This window comes from Crinia signifera, chromosome 4 (assembly GCF_055691185.1).
Source record: "Crinia signifera chromosome 4, ASM5569118v1, whole genome shotgun sequence".
Lineage (NCBI taxonomy): Eukaryota > Metazoa > Chordata > Amphibia > Anura > Myobatrachidae > Crinia > Crinia signifera.
The window spans coordinates 1033396-1050235 of record NC_139220.1 but is presented as its reverse complement, the minus strand read 5'-3'; the positions used below and the strand labels follow the sequence as shown (position 1 = coordinate 1050235).

At 56.0% G+C, this 16840-nt stretch overlaps 1 protein-coding gene across 8 annotated transcripts in view; it reads left to right on the top strand.

Annotated features, from left to right (window-relative positions):
* PTPRO (protein tyrosine phosphatase receptor type O) overlaps nucleotides 1-16295 on the top strand; it is a 463930-nt gene extending 447635 nt beyond the window's left edge. Inside the window, exons 26-28 of one of the 8 annotated variants that reach the window (XM_083180720.1) lie at nucleotides 9194-9329; nucleotides 12746-12864; nucleotides 15788-16295. In XM_083180720.1, the coding sequence (XP_083036846.1) occupies nucleotides 9194-9329; nucleotides 12746-12850 (241 nt within the window). In that variant the 3' untranslated portion in view covers nucleotides 12851-12864; nucleotides 15788-16295. Of the gene's footprint in view, nucleotides 1-9193; nucleotides 9330-12745; nucleotides 12865-15753 lie in introns of those variants that run through there. The other 7 variants (XM_083180719.1, XM_083180724.1, XM_083180721.1 and 4 more) reach the window with 7 other exon arrangements.
* Nucleotides 16296-16840: the final 545 nt, after the last annotated feature.

Sequence of the window (16840 nt, the reverse complement as noted above, 5' to 3'; positions counted from 1 at the left end):
TGGGGGCATAGCTAGCACCAGTGCTGGGGGTATAGCTAGTACTGGAAGAGCTGGGGGCATAGCTAGCACCAGTGCTGGGGGTATAGCTAGTAGTGGAAGTGCTGGGGGCATAGCTAGCACCAGTGCGGGGGGTATAGCTAGTACTGGAAGTGCTGGGGGCATAGCTAGCACCAGTGCTGGGGGTATAGCTAGTAGTGGAAGTGCTGGGGGCATAGCTAGCACCAGTGCTGGGGGTATAGCTAGTAGTGGATGTGCTGGGGGCATAGCTAGCACCAGTGCGGGGGGTATAGCTAGTAGTGGAAGTGCTGGAGGCGTAGCTAGCACCAGTGCTGGGGGTATAGCTAGTAGTGGATGTGCTGGGGGCATAGCTAGCACCAGTGCTGGGGGTATAGCTAGTAGTGGAAGTGCTGGGGGCATAGCTAGCACCAGTGCTGGGGGTATAGCTAGTAGTGGATGTGCTGGGGGCATAGCTAGCACCAGTGCGGGGGGTATAGCTAGTAGTGGAAGTGCTGGAGGCGTAGCTAGCACCAGTGCGGGGGGTATAGCTAGTAGTGGAAGTGCTGGGGGCGTAGCTAGCACCAGTGCGGGGGGTATAGCTAGTAGTGGATGTGCTGGGGGCGTAGCTAGCACCAGTGCTGGGGGTATAGCTAGTAGTGGATGTGCTGGGGGCATAGCTAGTAGTGGAAGTGCTGGGGGTATAGCTAGTAGTGGATGTGCTGGGGGTATAGCTAGTAGTGGAATTGCTGGGGGCGTAGCTAGCACCAGTGCTGGGGGTATAGCTAGTAGTGGATGTGCTGGGGGCGTAGCTAGCACCAGTGCTGGGGTATAGCTAGTAGTGGATGTGCTGGGGGCATAGCTAGCACCAGTGCTGGGGGTATAGCTAGTAGTGGAAGTGCTGGGGGCGTAGCTAGCACCAGTGCTGGGGGTATAGCTAGTAGTGGAAGTGCTGGGGGCGTAGCTAGCACCAGTGCTGGGGGTATAGCTAGTAGTGGAAGTGCTGGGGGCATAGCTAGCACCAGTGCGGGGGGTATAGCTAGTAGTGGAAGTGCTGGGGGCATAGCTAGCACCAGTGCTGGGGGTATAGCTAGTAGTGGATGTGCTGGGGGCATAGCTAGCACCAGTGCTGGGGGTATAGCTAGTAGTGGAAGTGCTGGGGGCATAGATAGCACCAGTGCTGGGGGTATAGCTAGTAGTGGATGTGCTGGGGGCGTAGCTAGCACCAGTGCTGGGGGTATAGCTAGTAGTGGATGTGCTGGGGGCGTAGCTAGCACCAGTGCTGGGGGTATAGCTAGTAGTGGAAGTGCTGGGGGCGTAGCTAGCACCAGTGCGGGGGGTATAGCTAGTAGTGGAAGTGCTGGGGGCGTAGCTAGCACCAGTGCTGGGGGTATAGCTAGTAGTGGAAGTGCTGGGGGCGTAGCTAGCACCAGTGCGGGGGGTATAGCTAGTAGTGGAAGTGCTGGGGGCATAGCTAGCACCAGTGCGGGGGGTATAGCTAGTAGTGGAAGTGCTGGGGGCGTAGCTAGCACCAGTGCTGGGCATATAGCTAGTAGTGGATGTGCTGGGGGCGTAGCTAGCACCAGTGCTGGGGGTATAGCTAGTAGTGGATGTGCTGGGGGCGTAGCTAGCACCAGTGCTGGGGGTATAGCTAGTAGTGGAAGTGCTGGGGGCGTAGCTAGCACCAGTGCGGGGGGTATAGCTAGTAGTGGAAGTGCTGGGGGCGTAGCTAGCACCAGTGCTGGGGGCATAGCTAGTAGTGGAAGTGCTGGGGGCGTAGCTAGCACCAGTCCTGGGGGTATAGCTAGTAGTGGATGTGCTGGGGGCATAGCTAGCACCAGTGCTGGGGGTATAGCTAGTAGTGGAAGTGCTGGGGGCGTAGCTAGCACCAGTGCTGGGGGTATAGCTAGTAGTGGAAGTGCTGGGGGCATAGCTAGCACCAGTGCTGGGGGTATAGCTAGTAGTGGAGGTGCTGGGGGCATAGCTAGCACCAGTGCTGGGGGTATAGCTAGTAGTGGAAGTGCTGGGGGCGTAGCTAGCACCAGTGCTGGGGGTATAGCTAGTAGTGGATGTGCTGGGGGCGTAGCTAGCACCAGTGCTGGGGGTATAGCTAGTAGTGGAGGTGCTGGGGGCATAGCTAGCACCAGTGCTGGGGGTATAGCTAGTAGTGGAAGTGCTGGGGGCGTAGCTAGCACCAATGCTGGGGGTATAGCTAGTAGTGGAAGTGCTGGGGGCGTAGCTAGCACCATTGCTGGGGGTATAGCTAGTAGTGGAAGTGCTGGGGGCGTAGCTAGCACCAGTGCTGGGGGTATAGCTAGTAGTGGAAGTGCTGGGGGCGTAGCTAGCACCAGTGCTGGGGGTATAGCTAGTAGTGGAAGTGCTGGGGGCGTAGCTAGCACCAGTGCTGGGGGTATAGCTAGTAGTGGAAGTGCTGGGGGCGTAGCTAGCACCAGTGCGGGGGGTATAGCTAGTCGTGGATGTGCTGGGGGCATAGCTAGTAGTGGAAGTGCTGGGGTTATAGCTAGTAGTGGATGTGCTGGGGGCGTAGCTAGCACCAGTGCTGGGGGTATAGCTAGTAGTGGAAGTGCTGGGGGCGTAGCTAGCACCAGTGCTGGGGGTATAGCTAGTAGTGGAAGTGCTGGGGGCGTAGCTAGCACCAGTGCTGGGGGTATAGCTAGTAGTGGAAGTGCTGGGGGCGTAGCTAGCACCAGTGCTGGGGGTATAGCTAGTAGTGGAAGTGCTGGGGGCGTAGCTAGCACCAGTGCTGGGGGTATAGCTAGTAGTGGAAGTGCTGGGGGCGTAGCTAGCACCAGTCCTGGGGGTATAGCTAGTAGTGGAAGTGCTGGGGGCGTAGCTAGCACCAGTGCTGGGGGTATAGCTAGTAGTGGAAGTGCTGGGGGCGTAGCTAGCACCAGTGCGGGGGGTATAGCTAGTAGTGGAAGTGCTGGGGGCGTAGCTAGCACCAGTGCTGGGGGTATAGCTAGTAGTGGAAGTGCTGGGGGCGTAGCTAGCACCAGTGCTGGGGGTATAGCTAGTAGTGGAAGTGCTGGGGGCGTAGCTAGCACCAGTGCTGGGGGTATAGCTAGTAGTGGAAGTGCTGGGGGCGTAGCTAGCACCAGTGCTGGGGGTATAGCTAGTAGTGGAAGTGCTGGGGGCGTAGCTAGCACCAGTGCTGGGGGTATCGCTAGTACTGGAAGTGCTGGGGGTGTAGCTAGCACCAGTGCGGGGGGTATAGCTAGTAGTGGAAGTGCTGGGGGCATAGCTAGCACCAGTGCTGGGGGTATCGCTAGTACTGGAAGTGCTGGGGGCGTAGCTAGCACCAGTGCTGGGGGTATAGCTAGTAGTGGAAGTGCTGGGGGCGTAGCTAGCACCAGTGCTGGGGGTATAGCTAGTAGTGGATGTGCTGGGGGCGTAGCTAGCACCAGTGCTGGGGGTATAGCTAGTAGTGGAAGTGCTGGGGGCGTAGCTAGCACCAGTGCTGGGGGTATAGCTAGTAATGGATGTGCTGGGGGCGTAGCTAGCACCAGTGCTGGGGGTATAGCTAGTAGTGGAAGTGCTGGGGGCGTAGCTAGCACCAGTGCTGGGGTTATAGCTAGTAGTGGATGTGCTGGGGGCATAGCTAGCACCAGTGCTGGGGGTATAGCTAGTAGTGGATGTGCTGGGGGCGTAGCTAGCACCAGTGCTGGGGGTATAGCTAGTAGTGGAAGTGCTGGGGGCGTAGCTAGCACCAGTGCTGGGGTTATAGCTAGTAGTGGATGTGCTGGGGGCGTAGCTAGCACCAGTGCTGGGGGTATAGCTAGTAGTGGAAGTGCTGGGGGCGTAGCTAGCACCAGTGCTGGGGGTATAGCTAGTAGTGGAAGTGCTGGGGGCGTAGCTAGCACCAGTGCTGGGGGTATAGCTAGTAGTGGAAGTGCTGGGGGCGTAGCTAGCACCAGTGCTGGGGGTATAGCTAGTAGTGGATGTGCTGGGGGCATAGCTAGCACCAGTGCTGGGGGTATAGCTAGTAGTGGAAGTGCTGGAGGCATAGCTAGCACCAGTGCTGGGGGTATAGCTAGTAGTGGAAGTGCTGGGGGCATAGCTAGCACCAGTGCTGCGGGTATAGCTAGTAGTGGAAGTGCAGGAGGCATAGCTAGCACCAGTGCTGGGGGTATAGCTAGTAGTGGATGTGCTGGGGGCGTAGCTAGCACCAGTGCTGGGGGTATAGCTAGTAGTGGAAGTGCTGGGGGCATAGCTAGCACCAGTGCTGGGGTATAGCTAGTAGAAGTGCTGGGGGCATAGCTAGCACCAGTGCTGGGGGTATAGCTAGTAGTGGAAGTGCTGGGGGCATAGCTAGCACCAGTGCTGGGGGTATAGCTAGTAGTGGAAGTGCTGGGGGCATAGCTAGCACCAGTGCTGGGGTATAGCTAGTAGAAGTGCTGGGGGCATAGCTAGCACCAGTGCTGGGGGTATAGCTAGTAGTGGAAGTGCTGGGGGCATAGCTAGCACCAGTGCTGGGGGTATAGCTAGTAGTGGAAGTGCTGGGGGCGTAGCTAGCACCAGTGCTGGGGGTATAGCTAGTAGTGGAAGTGCTGGGGGCGTAGCTAGCACCAGTGCTGGGGGTATAGCTAGTAGTGGATGTGCTGGGGGCGTAGCTAGCACCAGTGCTGGGGGTATAGCTAGTAGTGGAAGTGCTGGGGGCGTAGCTAGCACCAGTGCTGGGGGCATAGCTAGTAGTGGATGTGCTGGGGGCGTAGCTAGCACCAGTGCGGGGGGTATAACTAGTAGTGGAAGTGCTGGGGGCATAGCTAGCACCAGTGCTGGGGGTATAGCTAGTAGTGGAAGTGCTGGGGGCGTAGCTAGCACCAGTGCTGGGGGTATAGCTAGTAGTGGAAGTGCTGGGGGCATAGCTAGCACCAGTGCTGGGGGTATAGCTAGTAGTGGAAGTGCTGGGGGCGTAGCTAGCACCAGTGCTGGGGGCGTAGCTAGCACCAGTGCTGGGGGCATAACTAGTAGTGGAAGTGCTGGGGGCGTAGCTAGCACCAGTGCTGGGGGTATAGCTAGTAGTGGAAGTGCTGGGGGCGTAGCTAGCACCAGTGCTGGGGGTATAGCTAGTAGTGGAAGTGCTGGGGGCATAGCTAGCACCAGTGCTGGGGGTATAGCTAGTAGTGGAAGTGCTGGGGGCGTAGCTAGCACCAGTGCTGGGGGCGTAGCTAGCACCAGTGCTGGGGGTATAACTAGTAGTGGAAGTGCTGGGGGCATAGCTAGCACCAGTGCTGGGGGTATAGCTAGTAGTGGAAGTGCTGGGGGCGTAGCTAGCACCAGTGCTGGGGGTATAGCTAGTAGTGGAAGTGCTGGGGGCGTAGCTAGCACCAGTGCTGGGGGTATAGCTAGTAGTGGATGTGCTGGGGGCGTAGCTAGCACCAGTGCTGGGGGTATAGCTAGTAGTGGAAGTGCTGGGGGCGTAGCTAGCACCAGTGCGGGGGGTATAGCTAGTAGTGGAAGTGCTGGGGGCATAGCTAGCACCAGTGCGGGGGGGTATAGCTAGTAGTGGAAGTGCTGGGGGCGTAGCTAGCACCAGTGCTGGGGGTATAGCTAGTAGTGGAAGTGCTGGGGGCGTAGCTAGCACCAGTGCTGGGGGTATAGCTAGTAGTGGAAGTGCTGGGGGCATAGCTAGCACCAGTGCTGGGGGTATAGCTAGTAGTGGAAGTGCTGGGGGCATAGCTAGCACCAGTGCTGGGGGTATAGCTAGTAGTGGAAGTGCTGGGGGCATAGCTAGCACCAGTGCTGGGGATATAGCTAGTAGTGGAAGTGCTGGAGGCGTAGCTAGCACCAGTGCTGGGGGTATAGCTAGTAGTGGAAGTGCTGGAGGCGTAGCTAGCACCAGTGCTGGGGGTATAGCTAGTAGTGGAAGTGCTGGGGGCGTAGCTAGCACCAGTGCTGGGGGTATAGCTAGTAGTGGAAGTGCTGGGGGCGTAGCTAGCACCAGTGCTGGGGGTATAGCTAGTAGTGGATGTGCTGGGGGCGTAGCTAGCACCAGTGCTGGGGGTATAGCTAGTAGTGGAAGTGCTGGGGGCATAGCTAGCACCAGTGCTGGGGGTATAGCTAGTAGTGGAAGTGCTGGGGGCGTAGCTAGCACCAGTGCTGGGGGCATAGCTAGTAGTGGAAGTGCTGGGGGCGTAGCTAGCACCAGTGCTGGGGGTATAGCTAGTACTGGAAGAGCTGGGGGCATAGCTAGCACCAGTGCTGGGGGTATAGCTAGTACTGGAAGAGCTGGGGGCGTAGCTAGCACCAGTGCTGGGGGTATAGCTAGTAGTGGATGTGCTGGGGGCATAGCTAGCACCAGTGCTGGGGGTATAGCTAGTAGTGGAAGTGCTGGGGGCGTAGCTAGCACCAGTGCTGGGGGTATAGCTAGTAGTGGATGTGCTGGGGGCGTAGCTAGCACCAGTGCTGGGGGTATAGCTAGTAGTGGAAGTGCTGGGGGCGTAGCTAGCACCAGTGCTGGGGGTATAGCTAGTAGTGGATGTGCTGGGGGCATAGCTAGCACCAGTGCTGGGGGTATAGCTAGTAGTGGAAGTGCTGGGGGCATAGCTAGCACCAGTGCTGGGGGTATAGCTAGTAGTGGAAGTGCTGGGGGCGTAGCTAGCACCAGTGCTGGGGGTATAGCTAGTAGTGGATGTGCTGGGGGCGTAGCTAGCACCAGTGCTGGGGGTATAGCTAGTAGTGGAAGTGCTGGGGGCGTAGCTAGCACCAGTGCTGGGGGTATAGCTAGTAGTGGAAGTGCTGGGGGCGTAGCTAGCACCAGTGCTGGGGGTATAGCTAGTAGTGGAAGTGCTGGGGGCGTAGCTAGCACCAGTGCTGGGGGTATAGCTAGTAGTGGAAGTGCTGGGGGCATAGCTAGCACCAGTGCTGGGGGTATAGCTAGTAGTGGAAGTGCTGGGGGCGTAGCTAGCACCAGTGCGGGGGGTATAGCTAGTAGTGGAAGTGCTGGGGGCGTAGCTAGCACCAGTGCTGGGGGTATAGCTAGTAGTGGAAGTGCTGGAGGCATAGCTAGCACCAGTGCGGGGGGTATAGCTAGTACTGGAAGTGCTGGGGGCATAGCTAGCACCAGTGCTGGGGGTATAGCTAGTACTGGAAGTGCTGGGGGTATAGCTAGCACCAGTGCAGGGGGTATAGCTAGTACTGGAAGAGCTGGGGGCGTAGCTAGCACCAGTGCTGGGGGTATAGCTAGTAGTGGAAGTGCTGGGGGCGTAGCTAGCACCAGTGCTGGGGGTATAGCTAGTAGTGGATGTGCTGGGGGCATAGCTAGCACCAGTGCTGGGGGTATAGCTAGTAGTGGAAGTGCTGGGGGTATAGCTAGTAGTGGAAGTGCTGGGGGCATAGCTAGCACCAGTGCTGGGGGTATAGCTAGTAGTGGAAGTGCTGGGGGTATAGCTAGCACCAGTGCTGGGGGTATAGCTAGTAGTGGAAGTGCTGGGGGGCGTAGCTAGCACCAGTGCTGGGGGTATAGCTAGTAGTAGAAGTGCTGGGGGCATAGCTAGCACCAGTGCTGGGGGTATAGCTAGTACTGGAAGAGCTGGGGGCATAGCTAGCACCAGTGCTGGGGGTATAGCTAGTAGTGGAAGTGCTGGGGGCGTAGCTAGCACCAGTGCGGGGGGTATAGCTAGTACTGGAAGTGCTGGGGGCATAGCTAGCACCAGTGCTGGGGGTATAGCTAGTACTGGAAGTGCTGGGGGCATAGCTAGCACCAGTGCTGGGGGTATAGCTAGTAGAAGTGCTGGGGGCATAGCTAGCACCAGTGCTGGGGGTATAGCTAGTAGTGGAAGTGCTGGGGGTATAGCTAGCACCAGTGCGGGGGGTATAGCTAGTACTGGAAGTGCTGGGGGCATAGCTAGCACCAGTGCTGGGGGTATAGCTAGTAGTGGATGTGCTGGGGGCGTAGCTAGCACCAGTGCTGGGGGTATAGCTAGTAGTGGAAGTGCTGGGGGCGTAGCTAGCACCAGTGCTGGGGGTATAGCTAGTAGTGGATGTGCTGGGGGCGTAGCTAGCACCAGTGCTGGGGGTATAGCTAGTAGTGGATGTGCTGGGGGCGTAGCTAGCACCAGTGCTGGGGGTATAGCTAGTAGGGGAAGTGCTGGGGGCATAGCTAGCACCAGTGCTGGGGGTATAGCTAGTAGTGGAAGTGCTGGGGGCGTAGCTAGCACCAGTGCTGGGGGTATAGCTAGTAGTGGATGTGCTGGGGGCGTAGCTAGCACCAGTGCTGGGGGTATAGCTAGTAGTGGAGGTGCTGGAGGCGTAGCTAGCACCAGTGCTGGGGGTATAGCTAGTAGTGGATGTGCTGGGGGCGTAGCTAGCACCAGTGCTGGGGGTATAGCTAGTAGTGGAAGTGCTGGGGGCATAGCTAGCACCAGTGCTGGGGGTATAGCTAGTAGTGGAAGTGCTGGGGGCATAGCTAGCACCAGTGCTGGGGGTATAGCTAGTAGTGGAAGTGCTGGGGGCATAGCTAGCACCAGTGCTGGGGGTATAGCTAGTACTGGAAGTGCTGGGGGCATAGCTAGCACCAGTGCTGGGGTATAGCTAGTAGTGGATGTGCTGGGGGCATAGCTAGCACCAGTGCTGGGGGTATAGCTAGTAGTGGAAGTGCTGGGGGCATAGCTAGCACCAGTGCTGGGGGTATAGCTAGTAGTGGATGTGCTGGGGGCATAGCTAGCACCAGTGCTGGGGGTATAACTAGTCTTCTATGGGCATAGGTGAGCCCGTATCTGGACTGAAGCGGCACTACATAGTTACCCGATTAATTGGAACAGATCGCTTAAATCACGAATGGGACTTTGCGCATACATTTTTTGGACTGATTCAGATTTTCATGTTAAGCCAATGTTTTTGCAGTGATTATATGCATTTATCTTATTCGCACTGCGCATGCTTAACAGGAAGTCACCATAGTTACATGCAACAAGTCACATTTTGAGTGACAGGCAGGGATCATTTGGGGACAAGGAAGCAAAAACTCTAGTGTGTCACAACAGGTTTTTAAAGCATTTCTCTGTTTACAACTGCGATACCGTGTGCACAAAATATAATGCCAGCGTTGTCACGCCCATTTTGTGCAACCATAGGGTTACTCAGAAGATTAATAAATGAGGCCCTATATGCACACTTTGCTTGGTAAATGTACCACTAGGAGTCTCTGTATTGGCAATACCCTCCTTTTGTGTTTCAGTGCTGGTGTTGGGAGAACAGGAACATTTATAGCCCTGGACCGTCTGATGCAGCACATTCGAGATCATGAATTTGTAGATGTTTTAGGTCTTGTGGGTGAACTTCGCTCTTACAGGATGTCTATGGTGCAGACAGAGGTGAGTGTATGATAAATGGTCATTATTCAGGAAATGACATCTAATAGGTGTTTTCTATTATTATACATACAGCTGTTGGTGGAGGAGGGTTGATGGTAAAGGGACTGGTGGAGGAGGGATGATAGTACAGGGGATGGCAGTGAAGGGATGATGGTATAAGGGCTGGTGGCAGTGGAGGGATAATGGTACTGGGGCTGGTCAGGGGTGTAACTAATACTCTGTGGGCCCCATAGCAAATCTTAAAAGGGGCCCCCTGCCCCATTCTTACTACTGTTCACATTAGGGGGGAGAATGATGAGAGTGAGAGGGAGTAGAGGACATGTGGGGGTGGGGGGGGGGGTGGAGAGGACAAGAGTGTGGGAGGGGGGAGTAGAGGATGAGAGTGGGGGGAGTAGAGGATCAAGGATGAGAGTGGGGATTCGAGGGTGAGAGTGGGGGGTCGAGGATGAGAGGGGGGGTATGTGACAAGAGAGTGTGGGGGGGTAGAGAATACCAGGGGTGTAGAGGACAAGAGGTGGGGGGAGATGGAAGAGCAGGTTTGAAAGGCTCATGACAGCCATTACTTTGTGGCTCCTAAATACCCTCTCCCCCGTGTGTACCTCTGGTTTTGGCAGGGAATTGGAATCCTGCTCCGCGTGCCGGGTCTCCCACTCACTGGTGCCTTGCCTCCTGCTCAATCTCCCTCTTGTTGGAGCAGTGTCTACCACTCACCGCACCAGTTCTCCTTCTTGTTGAAGCCGTGTGTCCAGCTCACCTCTCCAGAGCACCGGGTGTCCCACAAGCCAGCGCGGTGTCTCCTGGTCCCGTACGCTGCGCCGGCTACCTCACCCCCCCCCCCCCCCCCCGGCAGGTGTCTCCCACTCCTGGGGGATGCAGCGGCATCTGCGATGGGTGTATGCAGTGGGGAGGGTATCGGCGCCAGCCAGCAGGGGGGATGGGGGGGTGAGGGCCGCCACCGCACATCACAGGCAGAAGTCCTCCGCACATCACTGGTAGGAGTCCTCCTTCGGCTGCCCTCACTGTCACTACACTACAGTGCCAGAGCCAGTTGGACTGACAATCAATCCCTCCAGCATGTGTCCGGCTCGGGGGGTACAGCTGCTTTGCCTTCCGCAGTCTCACTTCACTTCTGGACTGGCCCGAAACGCATGACATCATCCCCCCCCTGCATGGCTCCTTGCTCTCCCTCAAGCAGATCAGCATCACACCGGCGGCTGCACGGTGCAGGGGAGTGCTTGCTGTCCATCGGGGCCCCCCAGCCACCGGGCCTCATAGCAGCTGCACCCCCTGCACCCTCGGTAGTTCCGCCACAGTGGCTGGTGGAGGAGGGATAATGGTACAGTGATTGGCGGTGGTGGAGGGATAATGGTCCAGGGACTGGTGGAGGTGGAGAGATGGTGGAACAGGGCTGGCAGCAGTGGAGGAATGGTGGTACAGGGGCAGGCGGCAGTAGAGGGATGGTGGTATGGGGGCTTGTGGAGGAGGGATGATAGTACGGGGCTGGCAGAGGTGGATGGATGATGGTACAGGGGCTGGTGATGGTGGAGGGATGATGGTATGGGGGCTGGCGGCAGTGGAGAGATGATGGTATAAGGGCTAGTGGTGGAGGAGGGATGATGGTATGGAGGCTGGCGGTGGAGAAGGGATGATGGTATGGAGGCTGGCAGCGGTGAAGGGATGATAGTATATGGGGTGGCAGTGTTTGAGGGATAATAGTAGGGGGACTGGTGGTGGAGGAGGAATGATGGTATGGGAGCTGGCGGCAGTGGAGGGATGATGGTACGGGAGCTGGTGGTGGAAGATAATGGTACGGGGACTGGTGGTGAAGGTGGGATAATGGTACGGGGCTGGCAGTGGAAGGGGGGTGAAGGTACGGAGGCTGGCGGTGGTGGAGGGATCATGGTACGGGGGGCTGGTGGTGGTGGAGGGAATATGGTGCGGGGGTGGAGGGAAGATGGTACAGGGCTGGTGGCAATGAAGGGATGATGGTATGGGGGCTGTGGTGAAGGAGGGATGATGATACGGGGCTGGCGGAGGAGCAATGATGGCCTTCTCATGGGGCTGGCGGAGGAGCAATGATGGCCTTCTCATGGGGCTGGCGGAGGAGCAATGATGGCCTACATCAGGGCCTGACCTCATAAATGCTCTACAGAAGGAATGGGCACAAATTCCCACAGAACCACTCCAGCCTCTTGTGGAAGTTGCCATGGGTAGTGGGAGCCGTTTAGCTGAAAAAGGGGAACCACCTCCATGTTACAGTATATGTATTTGTATACTTGGTCATTGCAGTCACTGCTGGTGTAATGGTCATGCATTCCAATACTCTTTGAGTTCACTAGCCTGCACCTGTCTACTTTCCCCAAAATCCTCCCCCTAAGCTTACACTCCATAGTACAAATGTCAGATGCACAGTACATTATGCCATTGGCCTACAGTGAGAGCCATAAGCAGCGGGCAGGCTCCAATGTTGCTCTATATATAAATTCTCATCTGAATACTAGTTTTTTTTACATCCTTCGGCTCCTCCCCCTGAATACTGCTATTGGCTAGCGGCCAATCAGGAGTCGCTAGGAGGCCAATATATTTTATATTAATTTCTATTTTTACACAATCATCGGCCTATTACCCACAGCCCAGGGGTACCGGGGACAGCCAGGTCAGATAAATTCTGGAGGGGGAGACCACTTCTTTGGGGGGTCCCCACTTCCCCAGGACCCCTGCCCAGGCTGACTGGTCAGGGGGTTATTGCTTTGCCAGGGGGACTTGTATAAGAAGTCTCCCCCCGGCTGTGGCATTACCCTGCTGGCTGGTTGGGCCCTGGTGCTGGTTCTCAAAATATGGGGGACCCCTTCTTGTTGTGTCCCCTGTATTTTGGGAACCAGGACCGGCCCTTAGGCCTGTTGCTGGTTTTAAAAAATACAGGGAACCCCTACTTGTTTGGTTCCCTGATTATTTTAAAGCCAGGACCGGCTCTTCAGCTTTAGCCTGCACAGACCAGTCAGATCCCCCCAGGCTCAAATACGCCTGGAAAATGAAGTGTATTTTCCAGGCGTATTTATCGACAATTAGTGACCGTATCCCGCTAATTGCTGGTAATATACAGGTGCTTAGTAAATTAGGAATCCCCATTCTTTTGAATCATGATTCCTATTTGTATTCTTTCGATGGCGTAGACATTCGTATTCGTAAATAAGAATATGCCATTTATAAGAATTGAAGTATTTTAGAATTGATTTATTTTATACATATTTTTATTAGTACATTTCCCCCATGGTGTTTTCTCCATAGAACCACAATTGTTTTGAGCCACATACTGACCAGGTGAAGGAGAAAGTGTGATGCTGTATTTATACTTAGTAACAGACCCCAGAATGTAGACGAAGCATCGATTTCAATCCATTCGTTTTTTTTTCCAGGAACAATTTATTTTTATCCATCAATGTGTCCAGTTATTGTGGAAAAAGAAAAAGCAGCAGTTTCGGATCAGCGACGTCATTTATGAAAATGTCAGCAAGTCATAGAATAATTCTATCTTGTAAGTATTCTTGTGAGTGAATGCAATTTATTCCAGAGGCGGAAATGGATTTAGCGACTTTCACCCTGTCGCTTTGGGGATGTCAATTTCCATATAATATCGTAAAGATCTTACATAGGAGCATAGAATGTGACGGCAGATAAGGGGCCGGATTCAGACAGAGAAAATCAGCATCGTGTAATTCTGCAAGTAATTTGTGAATGGATCGCTATTTACTATCCACTCGCAGATCCATACGCAATTCAGGAAACAGCAAATGATTTTTCCAGTCTGTCGTACAGTTGTGGAAGAGTCAGAATTACTCCCATTTGCACTAATCGGGGCCAGCGCTGACATCACAGACACCTGGGCACGCCTGTGTAATACCTGACACTCAGCGCTGACATCACAGACACCTGGGCACGCCTGTGTAATACCTGACACTCAGCGCTGACATCACAGACACCTGGGCACGCCTGTGTTTTACCTGACACTCAGCGCTGACATCACAGACACCTGGGCACGCCTGTGTATTACCTGACACTCAGCGCTGACATCACAGACACCTGGGCACGCCTGTGTATTACCTGACACTCAGCGCTGACATCACAGACACCTGGGCACGCCTGTGTATTACCTGACACTCAGCGCTGACATCACAGACACCTGGGCACGCCTGTGTATTACCTGACACTCAGCGCTGACATCACAGACACCTGGGCACGCCTGTGTATTACCTGACACTCAGCGCTGACATCACAGACACCTGGGCACGCCTGTGTATTACCTGACACTCAGCGCTGACATCACAGACACCTGGGCACGCCTGTGTATTACCTGACACTCAGCGCTGACATCACAGACACCTGGGCACACCTGTGTATTACCTGACACTCAGCGCTGACATCAGACACCTGGGCACGCCTGTGTATTACCTGACACTCAGCGCTGACATCACAGACACCTGGGCACGCCTGTGTATTACCTGACACTCAGTGCTGACATCACAGACACCTGGGCACGCCTGTGTATTACCTGACACTCCCAGGTTGCTCTCAGTCAAATTGCAGGAGGAAAGCAAATACAATCCATACACTATTTCTGTTGTGCGATATGATCCATCTGCATGCGCAGTCATTTGATTGCTCGATCTGCGATTGCATACAGCAGCGTTCAACTCTGAATCAGGCCCAAGAACGGGTGAGCCCCTGGATTAGGGGGACGGTTTAAGGGTGAGGATTACTTTGCTGTTGGTTTATGCAGCTGTGCCAATGGTGAAAGTGGGGCAACTGAGCTCTATAGAATCACTCCGCAGCGCAGCTAGGTATGAGTATCGCTCCCGGGGTCAGCGGGGCATCTGTGCCCGTAGGGTCACTCCCGGGAAGCAGCTGTGCTCGTAGTGTCCCTCCCAGGGTCAGCGGGGCATCTGTGCCCGTAGTGTCGCTCCCGGGAAGCAGCTGTGCTCGTAGTGTCCCTCCCAGGGTCAGCGGGGCATCTGTGCCCGTAGTGTCGCTCCTGGGAAGCAGCTGTGCTCGTAGTGTCCCTCCCAGGGTCAGCGGTGCATCTGTGCTCGTAGTGTCGCTCCTGGGGTTAGCGGGGCATCTGTGCCCGTAGTGTCGCTCCTAGGAAGCAGCTGTGCTCGTAGTGTCGCTCCTGGGGTTAGCGGGGCATCTGTGCCCGTAGTGTCGCTCCTGGGAAGCAGCGGTGCTCGTAGTGTCCCTCCCAGGGTCAGCGGTGCATCTGTGCTCGTAGTGTCGCTCCTGGGGTTAGCGGGGCATCTGTGCCCGTAGTGTCGCTCCTGGGAAGCAGCTGTGCTCGTAGTGTCCCTCCCAGGGTCAGCGGTGCATCTGTGCTCGTAGTGTCGCTCCTGGGGTTAGCGGGGCATCTGTGCCCGTAGTGTCGCTCCTGGGAAGCAGCTGTGCTCGTAGTGTCGCTCCTGGGGTTAGCGGGGCATCTGTGCCCGTAGTGTCGCTCCTGGGAAGCAGCTGTGCTCGTAGTGTCGCTCCTGGGGTTAGCGGGGCATCTGTGCCCGTAGTGTCGCTCCTGGGAAGCAGCGGTGCTCGTAGTGTCCCTCCCAGGGTCAGCGGTGCATCTGTGCTCGTAGTGTCGCTCCTGGGGTTAGCGGGGCATCTGTGCCCGTAGTGTCGCTCCTGGGAAGCAGCTGTGCTCGTAGTGTCCCTCCCAGGGTCAGCGGTGCATCTGTGCTCGTAGTGTCGCTCCTGGGGTTAGCGGGGCATCTGTGCCCGTAGTGTCGCTCCTGGGAAGCAGCGGTGCTCGTAGTGTCCCTCCCAGGGTCAGCGGTGCATCTGTGCTCGTAGTGTCGCTCCTGGGGTTAGCGGGGCATCTGTGCCCGTAGTGTCGCTCCTGGGAAGCAGCTGTGCTCGTAGTGTCGCTCCTGGGGTTAGCGGGGCATCTGTGCCCGTAGTGTCGCTCCTGGGAAGCAGCTGTGCTCGTAGTGTCGCTCCTGGGGTTAGCGGGGCATCTGTGCCCGTAGTGTCGCTCCCATTGTCAGTGGGGCAGCTGTGCCCATAGAGTCACTCCTGGGAAGCAGCTGTGCCCGTAGTGTCGCTCCTGGGAAGCAGCTGTGCTCGTAGTGTCGCTCCTGGGAAGCAGCTGTGCCCGTAGTGTCGCTCCTGGGAAGCAGCTGTGCTCGTAGTGTCGCTCACAGGAGTAGCGGGGTAACTGACACATCAATAACTACTCAACAGGTTCAGAAATGATACTGTATAGTATACATATTACCTGTACGTGTAGCTTGTACCTTTCTCACGTGTGGCTGAATGTTACATGATCAGAATCCCGATGTCTCCTTGCTGCAGACAGCAATCTGGGTTACACTGCAGTACTATAGTGTTAGGGAGCGATGCCCAATATACTGAGACTGATACAATTACATCCCATTTGTTTCAGATGTGAAGAGTACAATCATCTTCCCTCGTTTCAGGCTTTCTTTTCTGAATCACAACCACTGACCGGCAAGTAGTGGATGGACATCGGGGAGACTCAGCCTTAAAACCTGATGTGTCTTTTGGACTTTTCCTTCATGAGATGTTTTTTAACACTGGACCAAATGTAAACAATTAAATAAAGACAATTAATTGGATGTGGAAAAATGGCAATGACCGTCATGGCGGAATGTTCTATTATGAACGTCGTGGTGGTATGTTCCATTAAGAGTATCATGGCGGAATGTTCTATTATCAACGTCACGGTGGAATGTTCTCAGCTGTTTGTACTGATGTGAGGATGTTCATGAGTGGTACAGTAAATAACACGAGCCGTCTTAGTGACACTAGTTACCGCATGTCACACGCGTGAGCAGGGTTTCGGGGTGTAGCACGCGTGAGCAGGGTTTTGGGGTGTAGCACGCGTGAGCAGGGTTTCGGGGTGTAGCACGCGTGAGCAGGGTTCTGGGGTGTAGCACGCGTGAGGAGGGTTCTGGGGTGTAGCACGCGTGAGGAGGGTTTCGGGGTGTAGCACGCGTGAGCAGGGTTTCGGGGTGTAGCACGCGTGAGCAGGGTTTCGGGGTGTTGCACGCGTGAGCAGTGTTTCGGGGTGTTGCACGCGTGAGCAGTGTTCCGGGGTGTAGCACGCGTGAGGAGGGTTCCGGGGTGTAGCACGCGTGAGCAGTGTTTCGGGGTGTTGCACGCGTGAGCAGTGTTTCGGGGTTTTGCACGCGTGAGCAGGGTTCCGGGGTGTAGCACGCGTGAGGAGGGTTCCGGGGTGTAGCACGCGTGAGGAGGGTTCCGGGGTGTAGCACGCGTGAGGAGGGTTCCGGGGTGTAGCACGCGTGAGGAGGGTTCCGGGGTGTAGCACGCGTGAGCAGTGTTTCGGGGTTTTGCACGCGTGAGCAGGGTTCCGGGGTGTAGCACGCGTGAGGAGGGTTCCGGGGTGTAGCACGCGTGAGGAGGGTTCCGGGGTGTAGCACGCGTGAGGAGGGTTCCGGGGTGTAGCACGCGTGAGGAGGGTTCCGGGGTGTAGCACGCGTGAGGAGGGT